Source organism: Pan paniscus, chromosome 6 (assembly GCF_029289425.2).
Source record: "Pan paniscus chromosome 6, NHGRI_mPanPan1-v2.0_pri, whole genome shotgun sequence".
Lineage (NCBI taxonomy): Eukaryota > Metazoa > Chordata > Mammalia > Primates > Hominidae > Pan > Pan paniscus.
In genome coordinates, this window is record NC_073255.2 from 166,926,978 (window position 1) to 166,951,386 (window position 24,409).

The 24,409-nt window shown below is 39.9% G+C and overlaps 1 protein-coding gene across 2 annotated transcripts in view; it reads left to right on the forward strand.

Annotated features, from left to right (window-relative positions):
• Window positions 1-24,409, forward strand: part of KLHDC10 (kelch domain containing 10) — a 66,314-nt gene that overhangs the window by 36,090 nt on the left and 5,815 nt on the right. For both annotated transcript variants that reach the window (XM_003813484.4, XM_008966037.6), the window contains 7 exons: window positions 10,933-11,154; window positions 15,225-15,379; window positions 16,529-16,677; window positions 18,908-18,992; window positions 20,329-20,395; window positions 21,868-21,915; window positions 23,924-24,063. In XM_003813484.4, coding sequence (XP_003813532.1) covers window positions 10,933-11,154; window positions 15,225-15,379; window positions 16,529-16,677; window positions 18,908-18,992; window positions 20,329-20,395; window positions 21,868-21,915; window positions 23,924-24,063 — 866 coding nt within the window. The remainder of the gene's footprint in view (window positions 1-10,932; window positions 11,155-15,224; window positions 15,380-16,528; window positions 16,678-18,907; window positions 18,993-20,328; window positions 20,396-21,867; window positions 21,916-23,923; window positions 24,064-24,409) is intronic.

Below are 24,409 nucleotides of genomic sequence, written 5' to 3' on the forward strand. Positions count from 1 at the left end.
AAAGAAAATATACTATATTATTCTACATATATTATTCTATTCAAATACACTTTAAAACTAGGCCAAAATAAACAGTATTGTTTAGAGATGCATACCTAGGTATAGTAAAGCTATAAAAAGACAACAGATTTTTATGATTGCCCTAAAAATCAGGAAGTAGGATACTCTAGAAGTGAAGGGAGGTTGGAGGGTGTGATCAAGATGGGCAGTCAAAGGGTTTCTGGGTGCTGGCTGTATTCTGTTTCTTGACCTGGGTGATGGTTATATGTTCCTATTTTAATAATTTATTAAGCACTTTATGCAGTATTGTGTTTCTTGAGCTGGATGGTGGTTACGTGTTCTCTTTTTAATAATTTGTACATTTAAGGCTGGGCGCAGTGGCTCACGCCTGTAATCCCAGCACTTTGGGAAGCCAAGGTGGGTGGATCACCTGAGTTCAGGAGTTTGAGACTAGCCTGACCAACATGGTGAAATCCTACCTCTACTAAAAATACAAAATTAGCTGGGCGTGGTGGTGCATGCCTGTAATCCTGGCTACTCGGGAGACTGAGACAGGAGAATCGCTCGAACCCGGGAGGCGGAGGCGGTGAGCTAAGATCACGCCGTTGCACTCCAGCCTGGGCAACAAGAGCGAAACTCTGTCTCAAAATAAATAAATAAATAAATAAATAAATAAATAATTTGTACATTTATATTTATGTAAATTCTAATGCATGCCATATTTAACAATAAAAGGAGTTAAATTTAAAAAGCAAAGATCCTGCCTCACATCTTCACTCAACCACCATTAACAGGCGAGTCTTTCCAGATGTGGTTCTTTCTGAAGAGTGTTGAAAAATAAAAGTTTATTTTTCAGCAAGTGTTAGGGGTAATAAGATACAGATCTTTGTAGGGGAAAAAAGAAAGCTTATTTCAATAAAATCAGAAGAGTGGGAAAATAAAGCGAGAAAGAGCGGTAAATAAAAAATACATAAGATTGCAGGGACAAATCTAAATAAGAAATCAAGATCAAATGGACCTTATCTGTGGAATGTATTTAGTTTACTACTTTAATAGGCTTAAAGAAAAATTGTGACTTTGCTGTATTAAATAAAACATTTAATAAAATTTGATATTTAATGTGTTCATTTTGTTACAATGCATCCAGTACCCTTATGACATATGTGCTTTTCTGTATGTTACATTTGAATAGAAACTTTGTGTTGGGTGCACAGTGGCTCATGCCTGTAATCCCAGCACTTTGGGAGGCTGAGGTGGGAGGATCTCTTGAGCCCAAGAGTTGGAGACCAGCCTGGGCAATACTCTGTCTCTAAAAAAAATTCAAAAATTAGCCGGGCGTGGTGGCACACACCTGTGGTCCCAGCTACTTGGGAGGCTGAGATGAGAGGATTGCTTGAACCTGGGAGGTCAAGGCTGCAGTGAGCAGTGATTACACTGCTGTGTTCCAGCCTGGGCAATAGAGCAAGACCCTGTCTCAAAAATAAATAAACAAATAAACCCCACATCCATTCCTGGTAAGGGAAAACATTCTTACGCATCCAGGGATAAAAGAAGATTTATTTTATGACAGAATACTATAAGAAACCAGTAGTAAATATCATATATGATGTATCATTTATTGATAAGAAACCAATAGCAAACATAATACATAATGGCAAAACCTTACCAGTGTCCTCATTAAAGTAAAAAAAAAACGAGACAAAGATGTCCACTGTCATCTCCACTATTCAACCTTGTTCTGGAGTTTTCAGCCAATACAGTAGAAGACCAGGAAAATGAAAAAAGAAGTACACATATTGGAAAAGAAGAGTTAAAGTTGGCATTAATAACAGATGATCTGATTGTCTACCTATAAAATTCAAGATAATTCATGATAACTAATACTAGAGTTCAGAAAATTGGCTGGACAAAATTTAAACTTGCAAAAATAAACCACCTTCCTATATATTAACAGCAACCAATTACAAAATAAAAGAGGTATCTAGTTACAATTGTATGGAAATTTATAAAGTACTTAGAAATAAAAAAACAATGAAACTTGATGAAATACAAAACTAGCTGGGCGACCAGGTGCCATGGTTCATGCCTGTAATCCCAGCGCTTTGGGAGGCCAAGGTGGGCGGTTCACCTGGGGTCAAGAGTTCAAGACCAGCCTGGCCAACATGACGAAACCCAGTCTTTACTAAAAATACAAAAATTAGCCGGGCGTCGTGGCGCACGCCTGTAATCCCAGCTACTCGGGAGGCTGAGGCAGGAGAATTGCTCGAACCCAGGAGGTAGAGGTTGCAGTGAGCCAAGATCGCGTCACTGCACTCTAGCCTGGGCGACAGAGTGGGACTCCGTCTCAAAAAAGAAAAAAAAAAAAAAAAAAAAAAAAGCCAGACGCAGTGGCCCGTACCGTAGTCCCAGCTACTCTGGAGGCTGAGGGTGGAGAATGGCTGGAACCCGGGAGGCGGAGGTTGCAGTGAGGTGAGACCGCGCCACTGCACCCCAGCCTGGGGGACAGAGCAAGACTCCGTCTCCAAACAAAACAAAACAAAAACCCTTCCCCGGGAAAACAAAAAACAAAAAAAAAACAACAACAAAAAACTAGCTGGTTGAGGTCGTGTGCGCCTGGAGTCCCAGCTACTCCAGACGCTGAGGTGGGAGAATCGCCTGAACCCGGAGGCGGAAGTTGCAGTGAGTCGAAATCGCGCCACTGTACACCAGCCTGGGCGACAGAGCGAGTCTCCTCTCAAAAAAAAAGACAAAAGAAACTACTATACTCATGGACATCAAAAAAGACAAGAATAAATGGCTAGGGATTATGTTCCTTAATGGGTTATCCCAGATAAAATCCTCAAGGGACTTTTTAAAAATAGAATTTTAATTGCCATAGAACTTCCAGTTTAATTGCAAAAATTGCAAAAATGGTAGAAATTCTCCTGTATCCTGGCCGGGCACGGTGGCTCACGCCTGTAATCCCAGCACTGTGGGAGGCCGAGGCGGGTGGATCGCTTAAACTCAGGAGTTAGCCGCCTCAAGACCAGCCTGGGCAACGAGACGAAACGCCGTCTCTACCAAACATACAAAAAAAAAAAAAGCTGGGCGTGGTGGTGCGCGCCTGTGGTCCCAGCACTCATCAGGATGCTGAGGTGGAAGGATCGCTTGAGCTCGGGAGGTGGAGGTTGCAGTGAGCCAAGATTGAGTCATTGCACTCCAGCCTGGGTGACAGAGCGAGACCCCATCTCAAAAAAAAAAAAAAAAAGAAAAGGAAAAAAATGTCTCCTGTATCCTTTACCCAGATTCCCCAAATGTTATTTTGTCTTTCACTTTATCCTGCTCCCTCTCCTCTCTCCCTTCCCCCCTTTATACACAATACGCACATACATATTTTTCTGTTTCAACCATTTGAAAATTGCAGACATGATGTCTTGCTCTCTCTCTCTTTTTTTGAGACAGGCTCTCACCCTGTCGCCCGGGCTGGAGTGCAACAGCGCCATCTCAGCTCACTGCAGCCTCCGCCTCCGGGGTCTAAGTGATTCTTCCGCCTCAGCCTCCTGAGTAGCTGGGACTGCAGGTGTGCGCCACCACACCCTGTATTTTTTTAGTAGGGTCAGGGTTTCACCGTGTTGACCAGGCTGGTCTCGAACTCCTAATCTCAAGTGATCCACCCGCCTTGACCTCCCACAGTGCTGGGATTACAGATGTGAGCCACTGAGCCCAGCAGGTCTCTTTTTTTTTTTTTTTTAATTTTTTAAAATTTAATTTTTTTTAGAGATGAAGTTTTGTTCTGTCACCCAGGCTGAAGTGCAGGGGTGCAATCATAGCTTACTGCACTCAAGCGATCCTCCAGCCCACCTCAGCCACCCACGTAGCTGGGACTACAGGAATGCGCCACCATGCCTGGCTAATTTTTTTTGGCAGGGTCGGTACAGATAGGGTTTCACTATTTTGCCATATCTCTTTATGTCTGTGTACCAAAGTGTTTGCTCCTGAAAAACAGACATTCTCTTCCATAACTGCAGAACCTGTATCAAAATTAGGCATCAACACTGATTATTAACCCTATAAATAATGGGTACAATTAATACTAGTATATAAGTTACGGACCTTGTTTCAGATTTTGCCATTATTATTTTGCCACTATCCTAATAATGTTCTTTTTGTTTGTTTGTTTGTTTTGAGACGGAGTCTCACTCTGTTGCCCAGGCTGGAGTGCAGTGGTGCAATCTCAGCTCATTGCAACTTCCACCTCTCAGTTTCAAGCGATTCTCATGCCTCAGCCTCCCAAGTAGCTGGGATCACAGGTGCCCACCACCACGCCTGGCTAATTTTTGTATTTTTAGTAGAGATAGGGTTTCACCATGTTAGTCAGGCTGGTCTCAAACTCCTGACCTCAGGCAATCTGCCCGCCTCAGCCTCCCATAGTGCTGGGATTACAGGCATGACCCACCGTGCTGGGCCAATAATGTTCTTTAATAGCAGTAGAAAATCTGAGATTGTGTGTTACATTCTGTTGTCATGTATCTTTAGCCTCCTTCAGTGTTGAACAGTTTCTCAGCGTTTGTCTTTTTGACATTGATATTTTTGAACAGTTGCAGGCTAGGTATATTGTAAAACGTCCCTTTGTTTGGGTTTCTCCCCATTTTCTCATAGTTACATTCAGCTTATATATTTTTGGCAGGACTATCACTGAAATAATATTGTGATCATCTCATTGCACAGGATGTTGATTGATTTGTCCCATTACTGGTGATGTTAATTTTGATCACCTGGATAAGATGCTGTCTGTCCATGGAACTTTTTATAGACTTAACAAACTCATTCTAAAATTCATTGCAAAAGTAAATGGAGAAAAATAACTGGAAGTTTTTGGGAAAAAGTAATACAAAAGGGAATTTGTTCTAAATATTGAAAGATAGTTCAAAGCTATAATAATTAAAACAATGTGGTAATGAGGGCCAGGCATGGTGACTAACACCTGTAATCCCAGCACTTTGGGAGGCCCTGTGGTAGGAGATGCTTATATAACCAACAAGTAATATTGTGGGCTGGTGTGAATGGATTGCTTTGGTCTGAGCAACTTGGGCTCTGGGAGTAGTAAAAAGTTGTACCTGCCGTTTGGGGGATATGGGAGAGCTAACTGGATCAAACTTCCTTGGCTTTCCTTGAGGCTTCTAGGTCCAACAGAAGACCTGTCTTTTGTGGTAGAGGTAATTGTGGCCTTTATATTTGGAAAGAAGTAACCAGTTAAATTGATTAATCATTTAGGCTGTTCGATATTTATAACTAATGAATACTTTTAACAATAAGTTTTTTTTTTTAATGGCCTCACCACAAATGTTCATTAGCACATCTGTAGGTGGCTACATCTTGTAAGTAATAGACTTACTAAGCAATAAATGTTATGTACTACTTTATTTACAAGCTTTTGTATTTAAGCTTCTGTGATGGTTTTATATATTTACATATTGTTTATATATATTTACATTCATATATTCTTAAAGAGCAATAAATTTTGTGTCCAAGGGGATTAGACCTGAATATTGGGATTTTCCTAATTCTACTCTAGAACATGTCGATTTAGTATATGGTAAAGGTGGCATTTCAAATAAGTATAGGAGGGGTGGCTTTCTTTAAGTGGTTTGGGGACAGTAGCCTGTTTATTTTGGGAGGAAAAATTAGAGCCCTACCTTATACAACACACAAAAATATAAATTCTGATGTATTCAAATTCTGAATATAAAAAATCAAAACATGAAATTATTCGAAATAAATGAGAATATCTTAATCATTTTATAATGATGCAGAGGTGAATGAAATATAGAACAAGGGAGCTGTAAAAGACAAGATTGAGAGACTCAACACCTCTGTATGTTAATAGATGCCGTAAACAAAAGACAAGGAGCAGGCTGGAAGAAATACATATAAAATAAAGAATTTGGGGCCGGGCAAGGTGGCTTATGCCTGTGATCCCAGCACTTTTGATGGCTGGGGCAGGAGGATCATTTGAGCTTAGATTAGAAGTTCAAGACCAGCCTGGGCAACATAATGATGCCTCATCGCTACAAAAAAAATAAAAGAAGTAGCTAGGTATGGTGGCTCATGCCTATAGTCCCCACTACTTTAGATGCTGAGGTGGGAGGATCACTTGAGGAAGAGAGGTTGAAGCTGCAGTGCGCTGTGATTATGCTACCACAGGTAGGTCTCACTCAGCCTGAGCGACAGAGTAAGACCCTGTCTCAAAGGAAAAAGAAAAAAAAATTACACAATGGTGAGAAGACAACCTAATAGATCTAAAAAGTAGGCAAAGGAGATGATCCGGCAGTTCCAAAAAGAAGAAATACAAATGGGCCAATAAACATGTGAACTAGTAAAATAAGGGAAATGCAGATTAACCTGACACCAATTTATACCCATCAGATTGGCACAAATTTGAGAAGGCTAAAGAAAGCATGAAGAAGTAGGCACTGGCATAACATTGCTGGGAGTAGAAATGGGTCCATTCTATTTGGAAAGCAGTATGGCCCTATAACAGTATTGTATCTATTAAAAAATTTTTGTTTTGTATTTTTTATTTTTTCTATAAAAATTTTAAATGCATATTCCTTTGACCTAGAAATTCTACCTCCAGAAATTCTCATACATTTGTATACAAATATATGTAGAGGAAGCTTTGTTACAATATTATTTATAATAGTGAAAACACTGGAAACAACTTAACCTTCTGTCACATTATCTCAGACAGCTAGCTTCTTTCTGCCTTTGGGCTAGAAACTAAAACCCATTTCCCTGGTTACCGTAAGTTCCTGCTTGCTCCCTCGGTAAAGAGCAAGTCCTTGTGACATGGAAGAGAGGATGGGTCCCACATCACAGGGACATAATCCTTTAGCTTCATGTTCCCTTCTGGATATTAAGTGTTTATACCTGTGAATACAGGTTCTGTTTTAATTTTTTGCTTTTACATTTTCCACTGGGAGTTCCTGAATCAGGTAAACGAATTCTATGGTAGATTTTATTAGCAGCAAGTAATTTTTAGGAAAATGGGATTTGCAGTTGGAGAATTTGGGGGAGGATTTAGAGAGCTACTTTAGACCCTGAAACACAATTTCAGTTTTGTCAAGGTTGAGGACCCTATGCTATATTTCACCTAATAAAAATTAATGCTTAGTCTCCGTGGCATTAACCCAGACAGACAAATTCCCATGGTTTATCCAAAATGGAATGGCTTTTTAATATGTTAGTCACTCTTGGGTTATAAATATGAGAAAGAAATCTGTAGTTACTGGCGAGAGAGAAAGAGGAGTTGCATTTTTACTCTCAGCTATGAGATTCCTTGACAGGATGTTTAATATTTATCAAATATTGATTAGATGCTCTTTACCCAATAGTGTGATTTGCAGAGATCGTGAAATTATTAACAGAAGCCAACAGTTGGGCTGGATCAGCACTGTGTCAGAAATAGGTAAACCACAAAATTAAAATTTTTCCAGTACCCACATTTAAAAAAGTAAAACAGACAGGTAACATTAATTTTAATATTTTTATTTAACCCAGTATATTAAAAATATCATTTCAACATACAATCAATATGAAAACTAATAATTTCACATTCATTTTTGGTTACTAAGTCTTTGAAATCCAGTGAGTATTTTACATGTAAAGCATAGTTCAGTTTGGACCACCCACATTTCAAGTGCTCAGGAGCCATATGTTATGGCTCATGGCTACTGACTTGGGCTGTGCAGGCTGGACTGTAAGCTCCCGAGGACAGAGGTAGTCATTGCCTTATCACTGTATCCCCAGCACCTAGCACAGTACATGGTACTTAGTACATAGCCAGCATCCAATAATAACTTTTTTTTTTTTTGAGACGGAGTTTTGCTCTTGTCACCCAGGCTGGAGTGCAGTGGCACGATCTTGGCTCACTGCAACCTCCGCCTCCCAGGTTCAAGCAATTCTCCTGCCTCAGCCTTCCGAGTAGCTGGGATTACACCTGCCTGCCACCACACCTGGCTAGTTTTCGTATTTTTAGTAGAGACGGGGTTTCACCATGTTGACCAGGCTGGTCTCAAAATCCTGACCTCAGGTCATCCACCCGCCTTGGCTTCCCAAAGTGCTTGGATTACAGGTGTGAGCCACCATGCCTGGCCCAATATTTTTGACCTGAGTGAGTGAGTGAGTAGAGAAATACGAAACCGTCTTTTCACAGACCCCTCAACTGTGTAATCCATGTGAATTGTATTTGTCACAGAGATAGTTGGCAATAAACTTATAACATCACCTTCCCTGCTGTACAGCCATTTAGAGAAAATGTAGAATAGACTGCATTTCTTTTCATATTTGCCCAAAAGCAGCTTTAAAAATTATCTATTGGCTTCAGGTAATACAGCAAATGACAGAGATTTTTAGAGTTCCTGTCTGCTGACCATAGCAACTCTGTTAGATTTCTTCTTTAAATTTGTCTTGCTAATTCTTAGAAAGAAGCATTTGTGCCTTGAGAAGAACATTGCATAATCCAACACCTGTTCCTTTAACCATGTATCTGTTAGGCATAATAATACCAAAGTCCACTGAGAGTTAGACACTGTTTTAATCTTCCCTGTCGCTGTTTACTTTGGCCTGACGTTAAAGTCAACCAAACTTTTAATACCTGTTTTAGGTACTAACTGTTTTAGGTGTTGTGGGTGATACAGGATAATTATTATACATGACCTTTGCCCTTGAGGAGCTTATAAACTGTTTGGAAAAGAAAAACAAACTGACAAAATGCATAGAAAAAATTAAATGCCAAATAAGTTGATTCCCGGTTCATTTAGTGTTTGCTGTGTGCCCGAGGCTTGGTTATAGAAAGGTAAATACAAATGTATTCCTTTTCCCTTAAATAGCTCACAGCCTCCTAGAAAGTTACCTGTATAAGCCAATAAACATTTCAACATGACAAATCTAACAAATCTTTGAAGTGCAGTAATAATATCCCAATATGCAAATGAGGAAGCTGAGACTAAATGAAGGTCAGTGACTTGCTCAAAGTAGCAATTAGAAAGAACCTAGATTCAAACTTAGACATTTATAGGAGCTCTTATTTTTTCTTCCACACCACACTTTCTGTTTCAAGAGTCCTAAAAAGAGAAACTGAGTTCTTCATTTAAGGTAAATAGTAAATTTGCCAACTGATTATAGTTTGCCTGATATTCATGTATTTACATAGTTAAGGTGTGATCTTATTAATTGTACATGTATACACTAATATATGAGTAATATGGTACTGAACTGGAAGGGTTCATTTGATGAAAAGGGTGGTGTGCACTAGACTTAGGTATTTCCACAAGTAGGGATTGATGGGTAGGTAGGTAGACTAGGCCAAGGTGTAAGGGAGGAACTCTGGGATTTCCAAGCAGAGAGAAGTATGAGAAACTGACAGTAGGACAAGGTTAGTAGGAGAAAAGCTCTAACATTTTGGGCAGGGGACTTGATACTTGAGTGGTGAGGAACCATCAAAGACTTTCAAACACGACTAACAGGTTGGACGTGAGTAACTCAGTGATTCACTGTTTTTTGTTGCTCTCAATCTGTGCACAATTTCAGCTCTTGTTTAAAAATATAACCTTAGAAAGTGGGATTTTGATTTTAAAAAGTAAATATAGAAGGCCTGTATTAGGTTGGTAATAAATGTATAACATGTTTATTAGGTGTCTAGTGTTGTCCTAAATATTAACTTTATACTAGTATCTATTACCAACATAAAAAACTACGTTCATCTTTAGGGTCACAACTATAGTAGCTTCTTATTCCATCCAATATGTATTTAAGCATCTTTGGTTCTGAAGTTAGGCAAGGGTTTGTATAGATTGATATAAACATTTTAAGGATAACAGAAACTACAATAAAGTTGTTTTTTTTTTTTTTTACTCTAAAATAACCTTGAAGTAATTTTTAGTAAACTAGTTGAGACCGGGTGCAGTAGCTCATACCTGTAATCCCAGGATGTTGGGAGGCCAAGGCAGGCTGATCACCTGAGGTCAGGAGTTCAAGACCAGCCTGACCAACATGGAGAAACCCTGTCTCTACTAAAAACACAAAATTAGCCAGGCATGGTGGCGGGCACCTATAATCCCAGCTACTTGGGAGGCTGAGGCAGGACAATCGCTTGAACCTGGGAGGCAGAGGTTGCAGTGAGCTGAGATCACGCCACTGCACTCCAGCCTGGGTGACAGAGTGAGACTCGGTCTCAAAAAAAAGTTGATATAATTTAGACTTCAGGACACTTTCAAATTTAAATTGTAGGAATAGCTTTTCTTAGTAAAGCTCTTAATAGGATGAAAGATGCTCTCTGAGATAAATATAAGGAGATTCTTTGTTAACCTCCATAATATCCGGGATGTTATTTAAAGTCAAAATTTTACTGTAACTCCTTAACAGCCAGTTTTCATTTTAAGTGTATAATTATATCTTGTGGAAAACTCATAGATTTTGTGTGTGTGTATTTTTATTTATACATGACTCATTCATATTCGTGATTATATTTATTTAGTTCTCTAATATTCACAGTTTAATTTAGTTGGCCTGTGTTTTTTTCTCCTCTAAGGAAATAAGAAAACTTGTCCTGTTAGCTTTTGGATTATTAAACCTTTCCTCCCTCTTTTCTTGAAAATTTCAAGTTGTCAGCCATTTTCTTGAATTTGTCATGCTTTTTACAGTTATCAAAATCTGAAGGTAGTCATAAAAAATAGAAGTAGAGACTAGCTCCTTAAAATCTTAAGTAGTATATGTGCATAAGAAGTATTATTAGGAAGTATATCCATGTTATAAATCTAAACAAATAAGAAGTATATCCATGTTATAAATCCTTCCTGATCCCCTTTTATGGCTAAAATGGCTGTTACCTAATTTTGTTTGTGCTTTTAAACTGGTAGGACACCTGTGGAAAACTGTCCTCTTCTCTCCTAGGCCACAGACCTCCACCAGCACGAAGTGGACATCGTTGCGTGGCAGATAATACCAACCTATATGTGTTTGGAGGTTATAACCCAGATTATGATGAATCGGGAGGGCCTGATAATGAAGACTATCCTCTCTTCAGGGAACTCTGGAGGTATCATTTTGCTACAGGAGTATGGCACCAGATGGGCACAGATGGCTACATGCCCCGGGAATTGGCATCTATGTCACGTGAGTGCAAGCAGTTCGTAACTCCTGACTTTATGAAATGTCTGAGAAGCCAGGTTCAATGTCCCATATTCCTCATTAATAATTTATAACACTATAATGTGATTTCGCCCTGTGGGTGGATAGGCTTTTTACTAGGGTAATAACAGTATGGTGATTCCAAATTATTTGGGTCCTGAGTTTGAATTCAGCTTGTCAGGTGAGTTTTAGCTTTAATTTCCTAACTTGTAAAATGGGATTAATAATATCTTAGAGGGTTCAATATAAAGTATCATGCAGTAGAAGGTCAACAAATGGGGCTTATGACGATGACAGTTAATAGCTGTTGAGCAAAGTACAGGCATACCTCAGAGATGTCCTGGGTTTAGTTCCAAACCACCAAAATAAAGCAAGTCACATAACATTTTTGGTTTCCTAGTGCATATAAAGTTATGTTTACACTATGCACTAGTCTCTTTCATGTGCAATAGCATTATCTCTAAAAAAGTACATACCTTAATTAAAAATACTTTATTGCTAAAAAGTGCTAACAACCATCTGAGCCTTCAGCGAGTTGTAATCTTTTTGCTGGTGGAGGGTTTTGTCTCGATGTTGGTGGCAGCTGACTTATCAGGGTGGTGGTTGCTGAAGGTTGGGGTGATTGTGGCAATTTCTTAAGGCAACATTGAAGTTTGCTGCATCAATTGGCTCTTCCTTTCACAAAAGATTTCTCTGTAGCATTTAATGCTGTTTGATAGCATTTTACCCAGAGTAGAGCTTCTTTCAAAATTGGAGTCAAGTCCTCTCAAACCCTGCCACTGCTTAATCAACTAAGTTTAGGTGATATTCTAAATCCTTTCTTGTCATTTCAACAGTGTTCACAGCATCTTCACTAGGAGTAGATTCTATCTCAAGAAACCACTTTCACTGAGCACAGTGACTCATGCCTGTAATCCCAGCACTTTGGGAGGCCGAGGCAGGAGGATCACTGGAGCCCAGGAGTTGAAGACCAGCTTGGGCAACATAGTGAGACCTTTTCTCTACAAAAAATAAAAAAATTAACCAGGCATGGTGTTGCACGACTGTATTCCCAGCTACTTGGGAGGCTGAGGTGGGAGAATGGCTGGAGCCTAGGAGGTTGAGGCTGCAGAAGCTGTGATCATGCCACTGCATTCCAGCCTGGGTGACAGAGTAAGACCCTGTCTCAAAAAAAAAAAAAAAAAAGAAAAAGAAAAAGAGGCCGGGCATGGTGGCTCACACCTGTAATCCCAGCACATTGGGAGGCTGAGGCGGGCGGATCATGAGGTCAGGAGTTTGAGACCCAGCTTGGCCAACATGGTGAAACCCTGTCTCTACAAAAAATACAAAAAAAAAAAAAAAAATTAGCTGGGCATGGTGGCAGTCGCCAGTAATCCCAGCTACTCAGGAGGCTGAGGCAGGAGAATCCCTTGAACCTGGGAAGGCGGGGGTTGCAATAAGCCAAGATCGCCCCACTGCACTCCATCCAGCCTGGGCAATAAGAGTGAGACTCCGTTTCAAAAATAAAAAAAATAAAAAAAATTAAAAATCTGTTGTTTAGTGTAGCCACTTAGCTAGATCTTCTGGATAACTTGCTGTAGCTTCTGCATCAGCACTTGCTGCTTCACTTTGTACTTTTATGTTATGGAGATGGCTTCTTTCCTGAAACCTCTTGAACCAATCTCTGCTAGCTTCCAACATTTCTTCTGCAGCTTCCTTACCTTTCCCCACCTTTATAGAATCGAAGAGAGTCAGGGCCTTGCTCTGAATTAGGCTTTGGCCTAAAGGGAATGTTGTAGTTGATCTTCTGTCCAGACCACTTAAACTTTCTGCATATCAGCAATAAGGCTGTTTTGCTTCCTTATCATTCGTGTGTTCACTGGAGTAGTACTTTTAATTTCCATCAAGAACTTTTCCTTTGCATTCACAATTCGGCTAACTGTTGAAAGAGGCCTAGCTTTCGCCTGCCTTTGCTTTCCACATGCCTTCCTCACTAAGCTTAGTCAATTCTAGCTTTTGATTTAGTTAGATACGGTAGACTCTTCCTTTCACTTCAATACTCAGAGGCCATTGTAAGGTTATTCACTGGCCTAATTTCAATCTTGTTGTGTCTCAGGGAATAGGGAGGCCTGAGGAGAGGGAAAAAGATGAGGGAATGGCTGATTGGTGCAGTCAAAACTCTCACAGCATTTATTAAGTTCACTGTCTTATATGGGCGTGGTTCATGGCACCTCAAAACAGTTACAACAGTAACATCAAAGATCGCCGATCAGTGCTGGCGTGGTGGCTCAGGCCTGTAATCCCAGTAATTTAGGAGGCCAAGGCGGGAGGATCACTTGTGGCTAGGAGTTCAAGACCAGCCTGGGCAATGTAGCAAGTCCCTGTCTCTTAAAAAAAAAAATTAGCTGGGCATAGTGGCCTGTACATATAGTCCCAGCTACCTGGACATCTGAGGTGGGAGGATCACTTAAGCCCAGGAGTTCAAGGCTGCAGTGAGCCATGTTCATGCCACTGCACTCCAGCTAGGCAAGACAGCAAGACTCCAACTCAAAAAAATAATAAATGAAGGCTAGATGTGGTGCCTCACCCCTATAATCCCAGCACTTTGGGAGGCTGACATGGGTGGATTGCTTGAGCTCAGGAGTTCAAGACTAGTCTGGCCAACATAGCAAAACCCCATCTCTACAAAAAAATACAAAAGTTAGCCAGGCATGGTGGCACACACCTGTAGTCCCAGCTACTTGGGAAATTGAGGCAGGAGGATCACTTGAGTCCTGGAGGTCAAGGCTGCAGTAAGCCGTGATCGTGTCACTGAACTCCAGCCTGGGTGACAGAGCGAGACCCTGCCTCTCAAACAAACAAACAAAAAAAGAGTTAAAAAAAAAAAAAAAAGCCAGCTGGGCGTGGTGGCTCACGCCTGTAATCCCAGCACTTTGGGAGGCCAAGGCAGGTGGATCACCTGAGGTCAGGAGTTCGAGACCAGCCTGGCCAATGTGGTGAAACCCCGTCTCTACTAAAAATACAAAAATTAGCTGGGCGTGGTGGTGGGCACCTGTAATCCCAGCTACTAGGGAGGCTGAGGCAGGAGAATCACCTGAACCCGGGAGGTGGAGGTTGCAGTGAGCTGAGATCACGCCACTACACTCCAGCCCGGGAGACAGAGCAAGACTCCGTCTTAAAAAAAAAAAAAAAAAAAAGCCACTGAAATAACATAGGAGCACTATTTTGAGAGAGAGAAAGAGCATATGTATGAGTGAAGAGAATACGTGTGTACAGTGTGCATGTGTATGTTTGTGTGTGTGGTGGCAGGAACAAAAGAGCTACAGGAGGAAGAACACCAAAGTTACCTGTAGGATATTGGTGTGTTTTGTTTTATCTGGTAGAGGATTAAAATGACAGAAACCATAATTGTAAATTTAGAAATCATTCTCCTGGCAAAAACAGAATGTCCCTTTAGTCCCTTTATTCTGAGTCCCCTCGGGTCTTTGCTAAGGCAAAGATGATACTTCATTTTTCTCTGCTTTGCTGCATGCTTGAACTGTCTTCAGCAGCAGTGGTATACTGGGTAGACTGTAGTTCATGGAACTCAATATTGTTATACACAGTATTTAGTGAATTCCATAAATATGTATTGAATACGTCATATATGCCTAGCAATGAACTATGTGATAGAGCCCATATAGTGGAATTAGATCTTTTTCTGCAGAACTTTGTAGTATAGGCTATGTATCCCTTATCTGAAATGCTTGGGACCAGAAGTGTTTCACATTTCAAAATTTTTTTTTAAATATTTGCATTGTACTTAGCATACCAAATCCAAAACTTTGAAATCCAACATGTTCCAGTGAGCATTTCCTTTAAGCATCATTGTTGGTGCGCAAAAAGTTTCGGATTTTGAATTAGATTTCAGATTTTCAGATTTGGCACGCTCAGCTACTAGTTAGATGTCAGTGGTTTGAGCTATCTTATGAGATCATTAAAGCAGATATGTGTAGCTTCTCAGATATTCTGGGTTTATGTGGGAACAAATTGCAGGTAGCCATTTGTGAACAGAACTTGTGCTTCTCCTTCCTCAGTTGTGCTGCATGGAAACAACCTGTTAGTGTTTGGAGGTACGGGCATCCCATTTGGAGAGAGCAACGGCAATGACGTCCATGTGTGTAATGTGAAGTATAAGAGATGGGCTTTGCTCAGCTGTCGGGGGAAGAAACCCAGTCGTATATATGGACAGGTACCAATCTGTGGCCAGTCATGGTGTATTTGTTCATATTTTTCTAGTCTGGGGATGGTGTTAGAATATTTGTAATTGTTACCATTTTATTTTAATGGAGAAGAGTTCTTTGTGGTTAGTACTTGATTTTTTAGTTCTGATATGAAATTATAATTTGCAAATCTGGTTACTTGCCGTGTTCTTTTCTTTTCTCTTCCTTTCTTTTCTTTTTTTTTCACTTTCTGTTTCTAATTCAATTTAGGTCAGGATGTAGACCTGTATGGAAGTTCCTTTAAATGTTAGAACCCCACCTCCACCTCTACCCTCACCCCCCGTGAGAGATTGGGCTTCACTATGGTCTGGGTCCTGGTCATTTTTAGAGTGATTCTTGAGTAGATGAGAAAGCACTTGGTGAAGAAACTTTTACATGGATCTGAGCTAAAACATACATTATGTAGAGATTAGTTTAGGTTCCAGCGCTTCAAACCTTAGGTCTGAAAATTTATATCCAGAAAGATAGGGAGCAACCCACCATACATCAGAGACTCTTTGAGAGTTTAAGCTTAAAACAACCAAGCTTTGACTTCTTTCTTGACTCGCTGGCATTAGTACTGATAAACAGCTTCTGAGCTTAACTTCAAAGGAGCACATACTGGATAACTTTGTTGCTTCCACAGGAGGCATTTAAACTTAAGAAGTGGCCATAACAATAGCTGAAACTTTCATTGAAAAGGGTCCAGTGGAAAACATCAGATTCCTTGAACTGCTAACTAGGGTTTCTACTTAGCAGATTGTGGTGGCTTATTTTCATATCTGCTGCTTCTTGAGAGCATTTTTCTTCAGACTGCTTATAAAGAGAAGCAGCTTTCAACGGAAATGCTATGCCCATGGGCTAGAAATTATTTGATCAGCCAGGACCCTTAAGAATCATCTTGGCAGGTAGGACTTGCTTTCCAGTTGAGTAAAGCTTCACCTTTCTAAAGGTGTTTTCCAGGTTCTTAAAATAATCTCTGGGTTCTCTAAAATCTTTATTCTTTTAAGAGTCTGATACATTAAAAGATTAAAATACAAGAGAATTTCATAAAACCTGATTTGGAGGTATCTGGTAAGTTTACATTCTTTAATCAAGTGTTAACAAGTCGGTCTTATTCACCTTTCCTTGTTATCCAGGCTATGGCCATCATCAATGGCTCCCTTTATGTCTTTGGAGGTACAACCGGCTATATTTACAGCACAGACCTGCACAAGTTAGATCTCAATACCAGAGAGTGGACACAACTGAAACCAAACAACCTATCCTGTGATCTACCAGAAGAGAGGTGAGGTTCTAGGATTCAAGCATATTTATTCTTTCGTGCTAACATTTGACCTCTTTCAGAGTGTTGGCAATATGAAGAAAACCCTTTGGCCCCAGTTAGAATAACTAACTGGCTGTTGGATGTTAGATCTCAGGTAAATAGTAAAGAAAGGTCTATAGTAAAAAAAGTTCTTCTGGTGAGGAAATAATATTTCCTTCTAAACTATAGAATTTTTTCCATGTCATTTCCTCTTATACTTTAGTCTCTCTGCATTAGGAAGATAGTAACACTTTGAAGAAGAAACCAGTGGTAACAACTATAACCAAATTTCATATTACAGACAAAACAGTTACCGTCCAGTTACTTTTTGATTTCCCTTTTTTTTAAGAAAGGGTCTCACTCTGTCACCTAGGCTGGAGTACAGTGACATAATCATGGCTCACTGCAGTCTTGACCTCCTGGGCTCAAGGCATTCTCCCATCTCAGCCCTCCGCCCAAGTAGCTGGGAATACAGGCATGTGCCACCACGTCTGGCTAATTTTTTGTACAGATGAGGCCGCACCATGTTGCCCAGGCTGCTTCTCAAACTCCTAGGCTCAAGCGATCTGCCTGCCCTTGGCTTCCCAGAGTGTTGGGATTACAGGTGTGAGCCACCAAGCTGAGCCTGATTTCCCTTCTTAACTTGCATATTAGAATTCTTTGGCTCATTCTCTCACAGACATATCTTCAGTACAGGGTACAGGGCCATCCCCACAGTGATGCCCAGTGAATGTTGATTGGATAGATGGAAGGAAGCTTGCATGGATGGATGGGTGATGAATGATGGATGGATGTATGGATGGATGGATGGATGGATGGAAAGGTCATTCATTTTAAGTGCTGTGTTAAACACTCAAACATCACATGTTCTCTCTAGTTGCCTTCTAGTAGCAGATCTATATCTTTCACTTTTCTTTCCTAATAGCAGTTGCCTCTTCATAGAATTAAACTCACTGTGGCTGGGCGCAGCCTGTAATCCCAGCACTTTGGGAGGCTGAGGCAGGCGGATCACGAGGTCAGGAGTTCGAGACCAGCCTGGCCAACATGGTGAAACCCTGTCTCTACTAAAAATACAAAAAAAGTTAGCTGGGTGTGGTGGTGGGCACCTGTAATCCCAGCTACTCAGGAGGCTGAGGCAGGAGAATTGCTTGAACCCGGGAGGCAGAGGTTGCAGTGAGCTGAGATCACGCCATTGCACTCTAGCCTGGGCGACAGAGCAAGACTCCGTCTCAAAAAAAAAAAAAAAAATTGAATTAAACTCACTGAAATACTTGAAGAGATTTTTTTTTCCCCTCCAGTTTGAAAGCAAAGACAGTAAACCATTTTTTATTAACTCTATTTAGATGAATCCAGTGCTTCTTTGTTGCCTCTTTAAACAAAATAGCATATAGGTGCTAAGGAAGAATTTATCTTAATTGTAGACTGTTAGTGGAGTGATCATTGTAAAACTACCATAAGAGGACTTGGGAGTTGGCCTCTAACTGGAATGATTTTGATGTAGTTTATTTTATCAGCCACAAGGCCTTCAGGTAAAGAAGGCAATAGATTAAGTTTTCAAAGCATTTTCACATGGTTGCTTTCTTTAAGTCATTTTATGGACATATCATAAATTATTTTAGCTTTTAGCTAGACTGCCTGGATGAAAGTTCTGAGGTGTTTTATGTTATATCCACAGTTCTGTGTAGCATAATTTTCTGCTAAATAAGTATCTTAATTTGCAAACTCATAGTCTAAGGTCTCTAAATGTAGACAGATCACTTTTTAAAACTATGTAATAATTTCCCCTTTATACAAAGTTATCACAAAAGATTATAGAAAATTCTACAAAATACAAATTAGCAAAATGAAGAAAATAAAAATCCAAGTCTAAACTCAAAGATAACCAGGTTTAATGTTTTGGATTATATCCTAATAGCCATTTTCTGTACATATTTATGTATCTATAAATTTTTAATGCAATTGATTAAAAAATAATGACACAAAAAAGTTCTCAATACATTAACCACCATCTGGTGCCTACTCTGTTACTGGTTGTATACTAATCCATTTTATGTATATTCTGTAAGTCATATAACCAATTCACTATTGTTAAACACTTAGGTTATTTCCAATAATTTATTGTTATAAATAATGATGTAATAAAAAAACCTTATAGCTAAATCTTAGGTCATTTTTCACTTAATTATAAATGAATTTTATTGTAAATTTTCAGATACCGACATGAAATTGCACATGACGGGCAGAGGATTTACATCTTGGGAGGTGGTACTTCCTGGACAGCATATTCCTTAAACAAGGTATATTTTTTTAAAAAGAAAAAAAGGGAGAGGGAGAAGGATAGAAAGAGTCTTGCGTCAACCAAGCAAGATAATTCTGTTACTTTGGATATTTTAATTTTTGAGCACATTCCTCATTAACACCTATTTTGTGTTGGATGCACTTTATAAGGTCAAACCCTGTGCCCCAAAATGCTTTCAGTTGACAGGTGTTATTTATCACACACTGAAAATACTTTATAAAAATTATCCCCTTATGCTGGAAAAGGAAAGTGACTAAAAGGAAGGCATAGTAGCTTGAATGGAGCAACTAATTAGAATTGGAACCAGCATTATCAGAATGTCACATCCGCATCATCATCACTGCTGTGTATATAAAAAGAACAGGCTTGTTTAGGGTTGCACGTCATGAACTTGAGAAAGCTGAGCTCTAAAGGGCTGTTATTCATCCATCCCTGTGGCATTTCTAAAACGTCATAGTCACACATCCCAGGGGAACCTAGATTACGCTGTAGAGCTCCTGGACTGCTTGGAACCTTAATGGTCTTTTTCAAGTTTTGTCAAAACTGAATTCCCACATTCCCTTACAAACACTTGCTTTTTTCTGTTATAAAAATGATACATGCCGCTTGTAGAAAATGTGGAAGTTGCAGAACAACATATACAAGAAAATCAAGCATCACATGCACTGCAGCTTCTCATTCCAACCTTTTTCTTCGTTTTTTGCTGTGAATTTTAAAAAGTGGGCTGGGTGCGGTAGCCCATGCCTGTAATCCCAGCCCTTTGGGAGGCCGAGGCGGGCGGATCACCTGAGGTTGGGAGTTTGAGACCAGCCTGGCCAACATGGTGAAACCCCATCTCTATTAAAAACACAAAAAATTAGCTGGGCGTGTTGGCGGGCACCTGTAGTCTCAGCTACTCGGGAGGCTGAGGCAGGAGAATTGCTTGAACCTGGGAGGTAGAGGCTGCAGTGAGCCAAGATCACGTCACTACACTCCAGGCTGGGTGACAGAGTAAGACTCCATCTCAAAAAAAAATAAAAAATAAAATAAAAATTGAAATCATATATGTGTTTAATTTTCAACTGCCTCATTTAATGTTTTCCCTTGTATTTGGAAAGATCAGAAAAAAAGCAAAAGAAAAGAAAGACTTTTCAACTAAGAATATATGTTTATGCAGGCTGCTGCTGTTAAAAGTCCAGTTTTCTGTATGGAAAATCACTGTACCTTCTGCTCAGTTTTGCTGTGAACTGAAAACTGCTTTAAAAAACAAAGTCTATTTTTTAAAAAATCCTTTTTCAGGCTAGCTAAAATTACAATTATTTATGTATGTGTATATGTTCTTTTTTTTCTCCAAGATCCATGCATACAACCTTGAAACGAATGCCTGGGAGGAAATTGCAACAAAACCCCATGAAAAAATAGGTAAATTTAAAGTATTGATTAATTTATCTTTAACAAACATGTATTATACTTTTACTCATTTTGGAAGGAAAAAGTAATTTTACTGAGTTATATGGCAAGTTAAATACCTGTTGGGCTGGGCGCATTGTCTCACGCCTATAATCTCAGCACTTTGGGAGGCCAAGGCTTGAGCCAAGGAGTTTGAGACCAGCCCAAGCAACATGGTGAGACCCTGTCTCTACAAAAAATACAAAAAAATTTGCTGGGCCTGGTGGTGTACACCTGTAGTCCCAGCTACTCCGGAGGCTGAGGTGGGAGAATCACCTGAGCTTGGGAAATAGAGGCTGTAGTTAGCCATGATTGAGCCACTACTCTGCAGCCTGGGCATCAAAATGAGACCCTATCTCAAAAAGAAAGAAAAATCTGTTGAACTGGTATTAGAAAATACTTGTATTCCTTAGCCCAATTATAATTTTTCCTTAGGGCTGGGCGTGGTGGCTCATGCCTATAATCCCAGCACTTTGGGAAGCCGAGGTGGGTGGATCCTTTGAGGTCAGGAGTTCGAGACGAGCCTGGCCAACATGGTGAAACCCCATCTCTACTAAAAATGTAAAAATTAGCTGGGCGTGGTGGCATGTACCTGTCATCCCAGCTACTTGGGAGGCTGAGGCAGGAGAATTGTTTGAACCTGGGAGGCAGAGATTGCAGTGAGCCAAGATCACGCCACGGCACTCCAACCTGGGAGACAGAGCAAGACTCTGTCAAAAAAATAAATAAATAAAAAACGAAAACAAAAACTAACAAAAAAACACAGTAATTCTCCTTAGCGATTGAGCAAAGAGACTTTTAATCCTCTTTGTTGAATTCTTTGGCAGAAGTTGGGAAATATGGGTGATATAAGAAATTGGAGCCTAAATAAAGATTTACCGGCTGGGTATGGTGGCTCATGCCTATAATCCCAGCACTTTGGGAGGCTGAGCCCAGGAGTTCGAGACCAGCCTGTGCAACATGGTGAAACCCTGTCTCCACTAAAAATACAAAAAATTAGCTGGGTGTGGTGGTGTGCACCTGTAGTCCCAGTTACTGAGGAGGCTGAAGTGGGAGGATCATTTGAGCCCAGGAGGCAGAGGCTGCAGTGAGCCAAGATTGCACTGCTGCATTCTAGCCTGGGCAACACAGTGAGACCCTGTCTCTAAATTAAATAAATAATAAAGATCTACCTATCTCCTTGTGGGTAAGAGGGCTTGGGAAAGCCACTAGCAACTCCTGTCCTTTCCCTCTTTGTTTCCGGCACCTTAGCATTGTACTGTTATGATGAGAGTCCTGATGGCTTTTGAAATAAGGAGGGAGTGGAAGGACTAGTCAATGTTTGCTTAACATGTAACAAAGGGATTGTTTTGAGTTACACGTAGTGTGTCTTTCACTGTGTTATATCAGTGTGGTTCCCAGTCTTTCTGTAAGTAATGGAACTTCTGTGTTTGTGTGTTTGGCAGGCTTTCCTGCAGCCCGAAGGTGTCACAGTTGTGTTCAAATAAAAAATGGTAAGGATTCTAAATAACATTTTGCTTCCATTTCTGTAATTGTATCTTCTGAAAATGTCTTATTTCCTAAGATAGCCCCCTCAAAAGAGGCTCATAACTTTGAGAAAAGTCTATTTCTTGTAAACTTAAAGGGAAATTCATAGTTATGCCTCTGTCAGCCGTTTTCATAATGTAAACTAGTATGGTGTTTGGGTTCCTTCAGTTATTAGAGAACTCAAAAAATGGTGATAAATAAGCTTTTATTGTAGCACTTGATGTTTCAGCATCCCACACCTCAACAGATGTCTGTGGTTATGGTGGCTAATACTAATAATCTTGACTGTTTATACTGTAGAGACCTCAGCGAACATTGTATTAAAATTGTAATAACTCCTTCAGAGTGTTATTTCATAAAGTTGATTCTGTTCTCTCTCTGATGCCAAATGGAACTCTTCACTCATTCTTTGGCCATATTACAACAAAGGCATTGTATGGCTTCAGAAAGCAGCTGCAGCTACTTTAACTAAATGTGATAAGTGACTCCTCTCTGGATAACCTTCCTGTCTTTTAATTTACAACTTATTTCATCGTCTGATATAGCTCTTAAATTTTTTCTGGGAGGAAAGCATGTATAAATGAGTTAGATAGCCTGTATGCTTTTAGCAACTTAGTTCAGATGCAACTAGGATTATTCTGCCATCTCTAGTTCAGAGGGATTTTTTATTGTGCTCCTGCTTTCTGGATAAGATTTATAGATAATGACATTGCTCACATTTCTCTCTGTGAGAATGGAACTGTACTTTCAGTTTTCCTTGAATCCTAGCCAAAAAAGTTTCCAGTGAATTTTATAGCTTAAGTATTGGCTTAAACTTGGTCTAGACCTGAGTTAAGAAATTTATTCATTTAATTCTTTGAGGCCAAGCACCATACAAATAGAATTCAACCTTAGTTCTAGGCATTTCGTTTGAAGGTTCACATAGCCTTTGTTACAAGTTATCTAATCAGTTATAACTAACTGATTTTACCAGAAAACCCACACCTTTCATTTTGGGAAAATTATTCCTAATAACTGTACAGATCAAACAGAGCTTCAGTTTGTCCTCTTCTCGCTGAAGAAAGCTTGGAAGAGCCTCTTTTGTGTTCCTAAACTGAACATTGCAGTGAAGTGAACGTTCCTCCTCAGGTTAAATGTCTACATAGAGACTTTAGTCTCTACGAGCAGATAAATGTATATTCTTTCCAGGACATTATTTAAAGAAGAGTTTGCAAACTGGTGGCCTGCAAATGTGTTTTGTTTGGCTCATATGTGTATTAAAATTTTTTTTGAGGCCAGGCATGGTAGCTCATGCCTGTAATCCTAGCACTTTGGGAGGCTGAGGCGGGAGGGTCACTTGAGCCCAGGAGTTCAAGACCAGCCTGGGTAATATAGTGAGACCTTGTCTCTTAAAAAAAAAAAAAAAAAAAAAAAAAAAAAATATATATATATATATATATATATATATATATATATATATATACTAGCCAAAACTTAAAAATCAAAATGTTTCATTTTTAAAAACATAACCAGATTTCCAACTTGCCTTGAAAAAAATGGACGATCTGGCAATTGCCAGCCTTAAGTCTGTTATAGGACCGAACAGCTGGGGCTGCATAGCTGTCGCCTCTTTTAGAGCATGAGCATTTCTGTCTGTTTTCCTGAGACTTCTGTTTGTTTATCTTCCCTAGACCCCCTTGCTCATTTACTTTCTGTGCCTGGAATCTGTAGGTATGTGTTTGAATTTGGAAACTTTGACATGAAGGCTCCTTAGAGGCTTGCATTCTTAGTCCCAGGGAAGACCCTGACATAGCATCTCAGTTCTGTTGAGGGACAAGACAACAGCATGAGAGGCTGCACAGCAGAAGTCGTCTGTGTCATGGGGCAATCCACTTCACTGGCCGCATGTCAGCTGGCTGTGTGACCTACTCTAAAACACTCCATAGCTTTGGCTCTTTTCCTTTGTGTGATCTTGGCTTTCTCTTTTCTTCATAGATGTATTTATTTGTGGGGGCTATAATGGAGAGGTGATCCTGGGAGATATCTGGAAGTTGAATCTGCAGACTTTCCAATGGGTGAAGCTCCCAGCTACCATGCCAGAGCCAGTTTATTTTCACTGTGCAGCTGTTACACCAGTAAGTTTTTATTTTCATATCTTCCTTATGTAGTTACAGATGATAAGGAAATCTTTTTAGAGATATTAGCAAGAAAAAAAGCCAGATATAGGCAAACCTTAGATGATTAATAACATATTTTTAAAACTTCCTTCCAAAGCTAGGCCCTCCTCTAAGAAAAGAGGAGAAAAATCATCACACCCAAATTTGAGAGAATAACATAAATGTAAGAGAAATGCTACCTGTGGCATTCCGGCCCTGACCGTGATGTCAAAGGTGTTTCCTGGGAGGGCGGAATAGTTTTACCCGCTTGATACCATATTATTGAAGATCCTGCTCATTTCTTGAAGGCAAAGGCCTTTATTTT